The sequence below is a fragment of the Haemaphysalis longicornis genome, unplaced genomic scaffold (genome assembly GCF_048455015.1).
Source record: "Haemaphysalis longicornis isolate Haplotype H1 unplaced genomic scaffold, Haemaphysalis longicornis Haplotype H1 scaffold_7, whole genome shotgun sequence".
Lineage (NCBI taxonomy): Eukaryota > Metazoa > Arthropoda > Arachnida > Ixodida > Ixodidae > Haemaphysalis > Haemaphysalis longicornis.
Genome location: NW_027526422.1, coordinates 96727841 through 96735484, shown reverse-complemented (window position 1 = coordinate 96735484; position 7644 = coordinate 96727841). Strand labels below are relative to the sequence as shown.

Genomic DNA, 7644 nt, shown 5'->3' with positions numbered 1-7644 from the left:
TAAGAGGAAATAGCTCGTTCTTCCAGCTTATAATCCCCGCCTGACTTGCGTTTTCTCTTGCCGGCATCAGCCAATCGCACAGCTGTGCATATTACGTCATAGATTCTAGTGCGAGAAATGAGCTGGTTAGTCGCATTCCCTTCCTTTTTTTAATTATATAGCTTATTCGGGCGAACTTTACGTTAAAGTGCTGTCAGTATGATTGCAACGAGGCAGTCTTTCGAGTGAACCAAATGTGTTTTCTCTGCACGGGCCCTTTAAACACAAAATGCCTTCTTTTAGTAGACATTTTTGTTGCTAGATTCAGACGCATGCACTGACAGTTACGGTTTAAAGTTAGCTTTTCTATTTCAATTATCTTGTTAAGTAAGTTTTTACGTATGGGTACTGTGTTAAAAGACTCGCCATTTTTTCGCTGACGCGCTGCGCGAGACATTCCATGGTAGCTTTGCGGCCTTGGGGCGTCTGAAAAAGATTTTTTTATAAGAAATATAAAAACAACACACAGTTAAATGAATTGTTGCTTTATTTATACGTTTAAATAGCTTCTCAATGGCCTGCCGTGCACTGAATACATGATAAGTGGTAGGTATATTTTTACTTCCCGATGCAGAATACAGCTAATGCACCATGTTACAATGTCTAACCTGAATACGGAATTACATGGCTGAAACTTGTGGCCTATTTCCAGCTGATGCTTCACCGTATGACATCGACGTTACAAAACCCTGGAAGTTCAAATTTATGGTAAAAGTCGTTCCACCCTGTGGAAGCAGCACGCATTACCGATGCCCTTTTAACACTTTCCTTCCTTGTCTGTGCATTGTTTTACTTTTTACCTTTTTATGTTTCTCTTTTCGCTTTTTTGCCCCCTCCTCTACTCAGCAGATGTTTAATGTACGTCACTGCCTCCAGCAACGGACAAATGAAGTCTTCCATGCTAACCCGTCAGTCCAAAAATATTCAAATATATTTCACAGATTTAAAAAATACAACAGAAAATAACGGATACAAACAAGGACAACTGGACGGGACGTGCATTTATACTCTTTTTAGAAGTATACAAGACTGCTTTTTGACGTTAATATCGTATTTTGTGTGCTGAGGTGGTAATTCATACTCGTGCAGCGTTGCTGTATTCAAAATATTTTTAATCTTTTGGAGTGTTCGACGCTATCTGATGTCATTTGCATAATCATCATCAGCCTGCCTACGCCCATTGCTGGGCAAAGGCCTGTCCAATAAATTTCCAAATATCCCGGCCCTGTGCTTATATCGACCAATTTATCCCCGCAAACTTCTTGATCTCATCTGCCCACCTAACTTTCTGCCGCCTTCTGCCACGCTTGCCTTCTCTAGGGATCCACTCTGTTACACTTAATGGCCAACGGTTATCTTGCCTTCGCAATACATGCCTTGCCCACGTCCATTTCTTCTCAATGTCTACTAATATGTCCTTAACACGCATTTGTTCCCTGACCCCTCCGCTGTCTTCTTTTCCCTTAATGTTACGCCCATCATCTTCCGTTCAATTCCTTGCTGAGCCGTCCTCAGTTTAAGTTGAGACCTTTTATTGAGCCTCCCTGTTTCTGCCCCGTAGATGAGTGCCGGTAAGATGCAGCTGTCATACACTTTCTTCTTCAGGGACAATGGTGGGCTGCCATTCATTATCTGGGAGTGCCTGCCGAATGCACTCCAGCCCACTCTTATCCTCCTAATTATATCTGCCTCATAGTTGGGATCCGGGGTCACTACTTGGCCTAAGTAGATATATTCGCTTACCACTTCCACTGCCTCGCCACCTATCTCAAACTGCGGTGCTCTCCCGAGGCTATATAGCATTACTTTAGATTTATGCATAGGAATTTAAGGCCCACGACCCTGCTCTGCTCGTCCAGGTGGAATTGCTGAAGGAAGCTTGGGGTGCGGCGTGACCTCGGCGACCATTGCAGGAAACGCACTACCACACCAGAGCACGATTGGCCCCCCTTGTGTAGTAATGCCCACAACCTCCCATGACTGCGCCAATTAACGTAATTTTATTCACAACAAAACCGAGAAAACCAGATTCCAGTTATAATGTGAACATTTCAAATATACCTTCAACCTTGGTCAGTGTTTTTCTGGGTTGTTTGAATGCTTACCCTATTGTTCAAGTAATTCGGCACGCAGGCTGCATGGTAGTGGCAAACTCCCTCGAGCACCTGTGAAGTTGCCGAGGGGGAACAAAAAAAGCGGTAAGTTGCCTTTTACAATTCTCATCAACGCACCGAATCACGCAGGATCGATTCATGAGCGAAAAGATTCGGTGACACATCACAGCAATGCGTAAAAGCTGAGACGCCCTCCCTCGTGCAGAAAAGAACGTCTTGACCTGGGTAATGTACGTTTCAGAATCGTCTAGCTTCCTGGGAGGACTGGCTGAACTCGGGTCATGGCGTGAACGTGAAGTCGATGCAATGACTCCCGGTGGCCCATTGGCTTCGGGTTGTTGAGGGGCTCTGAGAAATCTACGGACCGGCCGTCTCCTAATGAAGACTGTGGCACGACGGCTCGGACCGGGACTGTTTAAGTAGTAAAGTCTGTTCTCGCCCTCTTTCTCTCTCGGTATGTAAGGATTCATTAGTTTCCACGTTGAGACGGAGGTAATTCATAAAAAAATAGTTTAACAGAGATTACTACTCCCGCCTTCGTGGGTGTTTTAAGTCTTTTGCGCTTTCTACTGATGCAAAATTTATATCTGTCAGGACTTGATCGCAATTTCATATTGCCTGATTAACCGGTTCCCATCAGTAATACACCGAAAATGACATATAGATAAAGGGAGAGGGAAAGAGATACAGAGATAGATAGATAGATGAGAGAGAGAGAGAGAGAGAGAGAGAGAGAGAGAGAGAGAGAGAGAGAGAGAGAGAGAGAGAGTAATGGTCTTTGACGGACGGAGATACAGCAATCTAGTATACAAGAAGACGACCACCATAGGCTTCGAAATCAGGCGCACAGGCACAAACAGCCCGCAGGTGCACCTGTAACGAAGCAGCGCTAGATTTTTCGCAATAATGAATGAATGAACTTTATTTTGCAAAATACAATCCGCACGAATATAGCGCTACACACCAATGCGCGTTCCCGAGACGGGCTGGGTCGGGCTCGCCTCCAGGATCTTCACAAGCTGTAGTACGCGCCGCAGGCGCGGGCAAAATGCCGTCGTCACTGCCCGAGTCCGACCACGCTTGGCTGCCGTGGTTGCGCACTTACGCAGGAGCGTCAGCGCACGGCTCGTACCCCAGAGTCCGACTTCGTGGCAGAAGGCTACGTTGTAGCCCCTTAAGCTCGCCGTCTTTTCTTACATATCAGACGTCAGACACGCGCGGCTTCGTTAACGTGGATGACGTCGTCATGGCGCCGCCCAAGAAAGCTATCTGACCCTCTTCAGGTGACCTACGGCACCGCCATGCTGTTCAGACGTTAAAAAGAGGCGATTGGTCACTTATTGACACGTCATCGGCCTGTTTGAGGAGAAAAGACAGGGAGAAACGGTAACTGCATTTTCTATCCCATTTCCCAACCTCAGGCTACAAAACGGACTGGCATAGCTTTTACAGCAAGGGTCAGCTGTTATGAATTCCCACACAGCAAATACTTTTCGAAAATCTTTTCACGACCCCTTTAAGGTGAGCTCTATGTTCCTGGTGAATCAACTGCGCAAGGACAACAGTAAAGAAAAAAGAGGTTGGTTCCATCCACTCACGTTGATCAGAAACTTCGATCTGATCTTGTAGCGCATGATGACATCGGCAAGGCAGTCGACAGTCATCTTGGACAGTGGCTTCAGCACGGCCACCATGTCGGCGGCAGCTGTGAGCGAAACAAATAAAGTGGTCGACGAGAAAGGCACTTCACCGCTACTTATGGTTAACGTACACAAGCCATGGTGGCCTAGACTTTCTTTTTTTTAGAGCGGCAAGCAACATTGGCCTGCTGGCTTTTATAAAATGGTAGGGTACAAAAGAATGCATATTACAAAGGTGAGACAATAGTGTGGGTTTCTACGGGCACTTATATTATTGCATCCCTCGCTCAATTATACAAAGTCTTCTGTCTCTTTTCCCTTCCAGGTGCAGACAAGGTGAAAGGATGGGTTAAAGTGGGAACAGTCGCTGAAACCTACTTAGCCCCTCCACTCAATCAATAAAAGAGAACGGTCTATGTCGTAGGCTACCCCCCCAACACAAAAACATGCACCCACGCACGCAGCACACCATGGCACATTAGAACTGGACTCCCGCTGGACAAGGATGGTATCAGTACTAGCAGTAAAGTCCTTTATTTGGAAATGGAAGGCCGGTCGGCCACATGGGAGACTTTCGAATAGCAACGGTTAAAGAATGAAGATTTGTTGAGCATTCAAAAGACATTTAGGCAGCTCCCACTGGAGGAATAATGGTTCAGTTTGAGGTAGCGAGCTGGTCGTAGACCCCCGTTCACACTTCTGATGCCAGACCGCTCTCAAAGAAAAAGGTGGCGAGCGGGCGAGGATTTGGAGGGGCCGGGTATCGGGGATTATCTGGTTAGGAACCATGGGGGACCATCGCGCTTTAGAGAATAATGCGATGGTCTGCGGATACAGCGCAATGCCAGAATAAATGGTTTATATCCGCGATAGGGGAGGGAAGGGGAGGAGAAGGAGAGGGTGACTTCCCCGGATGAATCCACTTCGACGAGATGTGAGACGTGAGGGTAGCATTGGCAAGATTCTTGTGAGTGAAAATAGTTTCCATTAGGGCAAGAAGGATAGAACCAGAGATGGGGCTCATTCGTGCGCGCAAGAGAGAGAGGAGAGGGCTCAGCAGTAATACCTCGAGCGTAAAGCCAGGCAAAGAAACGAGTGAGCACTAAGCTTATATGAGCGTAACAAACACATCAGGTTGCACACTACCTGAAATTGTAAAATAATACAACTTGCATTTAGTACTACAATGTGCAAAAAGGGAACCGTTAAGAGAAGGCGGCACCTTTTGGCGCTCATGAACCCACTGCAGTGTATTGTAAGCCGGAGTGGATTAAGTACGATTTCTCTATGACCTACAAACAGGATCGAAAGAAACGTGCATGAATAGTTTGGTTGCGGGAGTAGTGTTATGGTGAATTGGAGAAAACAGATACGCGTACTCGTGCTACGAAGGTAAAAAAGGAAGAACTTCAAAGCTTACAGGAGCATAGCCAACATTAGATGAGGTTAGATTTGTAGTGTTACAGTGACATCAAGGTGTCCGAAAGATAAAGGTCGTAATAGAAGATCCCGTTTCCGGGACGTTAGAATTGCAAGACTGTAGTCTGGAACACGTAATGCATGTTTAATCGCGGATAAGCCGGCCGTGTGCCTCACAAAATGCCATATTCCTTGGGGTCTGCATGCTAAAAAGAAAAGCCTTGAAGGTGTCTTTGCAGTAAAAATTGACTATGGTCCATTTATGCAGTTGTATTCATAGGCATCCATGGCCCATGGATGCAGCTGGACTATGGATGCAGTTGTACCAAGGTCAAAAACGGTTTACAGGGGCAAGCAGAAAGTGCGGCAAGTTATGCTATACGAAAAATAAATTATTTTTTGGACGCGCAATGTCGCTAGGACACCCAAAATCACACTGTATCATGTGATAACCAAAGTTATGGTATAGTGTTTCTAAGATGCCGCTGTTCAGATATACGTATATAAGAAAGGGACGACCATGTTGAAAGATTCACACCGGGGTTGTACAGTGGCTACTGAGCTGTGCTGCCGAGCACGAGGACGCGGGTACAATCCCGGCTGAGCTGAGGGGAAACGCGAAACCGTCTGCGTGACGAGATTTTAACACAGGGTAAATATCCCCAAGTGGTCAAAATTATTACGGAACCCTCAATTATGGCTCCCCTCAAAGCCCAGGTACAGTGCTTCGGCGCGTTATATTTTCTAATTTGAATAACAAAATTTATGCTCATAAATAAGAGGATTGTTTCTTATAGGACAAGTACTTACATTTTGAATAGGTCAAAAAAAATAATTCCAGGCTAACACATAATTGCGTTATGCGTTTTTCACCCTTACGCTTTAGACTTCGCACTGCCTATTGCGTGGACTAGACCACACAATAAGGTTCATCTTTAATCGGTGTACGAGTCCACATGGTGATGCTGTGCTTTATTTTGCCCCATACCAGGCACTGCCTTTAGGCTTCTTTACTTTTTCACTTACTCTATCAGCGGTCAGCTATCGGGGTTATAAAGGTCTTATGTATATCTAAGTGAGCGTGAAGGCAACTCTTTCATTCACTTGGGAAAAACTTGCCCAAGGTTGAAAACAAGGCAGCAAAAATAGACGTGGCAAGAAAATACAACAGTGGAAATAGCGTAAGCGGTGAAACTGACAAGAATTTTAGCGTTTTTCTGTTGCCATTTCATTGCTACACTTTTTCCCAATGTGGTGACTACAATCCACATTCCCCAAAACAGGATACAACCTCTTCGTGTAGTTTTTTTTTTTTTTGAGTTCCGTGCGAATACACCTGCCTGTCCTAATGAGACTGCTTATCCCAGCCCAGCGTACTAGCACATGAAATCCCAAGATACGTTTCTTGGGAGTCGCTTTAAAATTACGGTTCCCACACGAAACTCGTCGAAGGACCTTGATACCTACCAGGTGGTTTCTCGCAGATGTCGTTGGGAACCGCCTTTTGCGCTGCCAGCATTCTAGCAGTGATGACTACCGCAAGCACTATTTGCCCCTGCATAATTTTTGCTCGCTCTCGAATCACTTGATGGAAATTGCAGCAGCCTATGCGCAGTGTCCCTCGCCGGATGCCCGTCGTATACGCTCAGCCAAGTCAGTGCTTCTCAAGCCCTTTACTTCCCCGTAGAGAAGCAGCAGCTGTTGAAACAAACTTGCGTGACGCAAGGTGCGGCTAGTGTCAGCGCTTTCACAATCGATTGGCTGTGTTTGCCGTTCTTGGTAATCCCGAATTTTTTGACAAAGTATGGGGAACGCTGCGCGAAAACAGTAAAAACTTCGCAAACTCGCGCATGAGAACACACATATTTTTAGGTGCAGCTTTTCAGCTATCATTGCACTGATTACATCGAAGTTTCTTAGTATTATGCAAAGTACTTGTGTGTGTGGCCACCTGCTTTGTACGAAGCTTCGGGTACACAAGATTGTTCTACGAGATGCCCGAAACACATAAGCAATCAGCTGTGTCCCTGTAGGACGTAACGTTTCGACGACGAACTACACAAAAAATTGGCACTCGGTTACAGTACTCCATAATGCGAAATTTGAGCGCAGCGCAAACTGCAGTCTCCTCGGCAATGGCGCATAGCTGCTGCGTCTCCGGAAGTGATCCCGTCATTTGCGAATGCAGAACGGCGCACTCTATACTCTGACGTTATCTCGTAGCGCATCGCTGCCGGGGAGCATTTCTCGCGCGGCCTGAACATACCGCCCTCCTCCTCACACTTTCGCCATACTTTCATTCTCCCCTTTCCACCTCACTCCATCTACAGTGCCCTTTGCGTTCTCTGCATTACAGCAAAACTGACGCCGAGGAATGACGCGAAAGCACAGAAGCTGGCGCTTAAGAGCTGCGCTTTAAACATTATTGAGCC

The 7644-nt window shown here is 46.1% G+C and overlaps 1 protein-coding gene across 1 annotated transcript; it reads right to left on the bottom strand.

Annotated features, from left to right (window-relative positions):
• Nucleotides 1-354: 354 nt before the first annotated feature.
• LOC144146419 (uncharacterized) lies at nucleotides 355-6826 on the bottom strand. The gene is made up of 4 exons (XM_077678373.1): nucleotides 6680-6826; nucleotides 3752-3858; nucleotides 2145-2204; nucleotides 355-465 (listed from the first exon to the last, which is right to left on the bottom strand). The coding sequence occupies exons 1-4, from the start codon at nucleotides 6771-6773 to the stop codon at nucleotides 355-357; spliced, it is 372 nt and encodes a 123-aa protein (XP_077534499.1). The 5' UTR covers nucleotides 6774-6826.
• Between the last annotated feature and the right edge of the window lie 818 nt (nucleotides 6827-7644).

Bases quoted from the DNA above. Each gene is read 5' to 3' on its own strand.
- LOC144146419 (XM_077678373.1), bottom strand. From the start codon at position 6,773: ATGCAGGGGCAAATAGTGCTTGCGGTAGTCATCACTGCTAGAATGCTG. The intron at 2,205-3,751 runs GTGAGTGGATGG...GCAACTTCACAG, and splicing joins GATCGAAGTTTCTGATCAAC to GTGCTCGAGGGAGTTTGCCA. The intron at 466-2,144 runs GTAAGCATTCAA...AATCTTTTTCAG, and splicing joins CGAATTACTTGAACAATAGG to ACGCCCCAAGGCCGCAAAGC.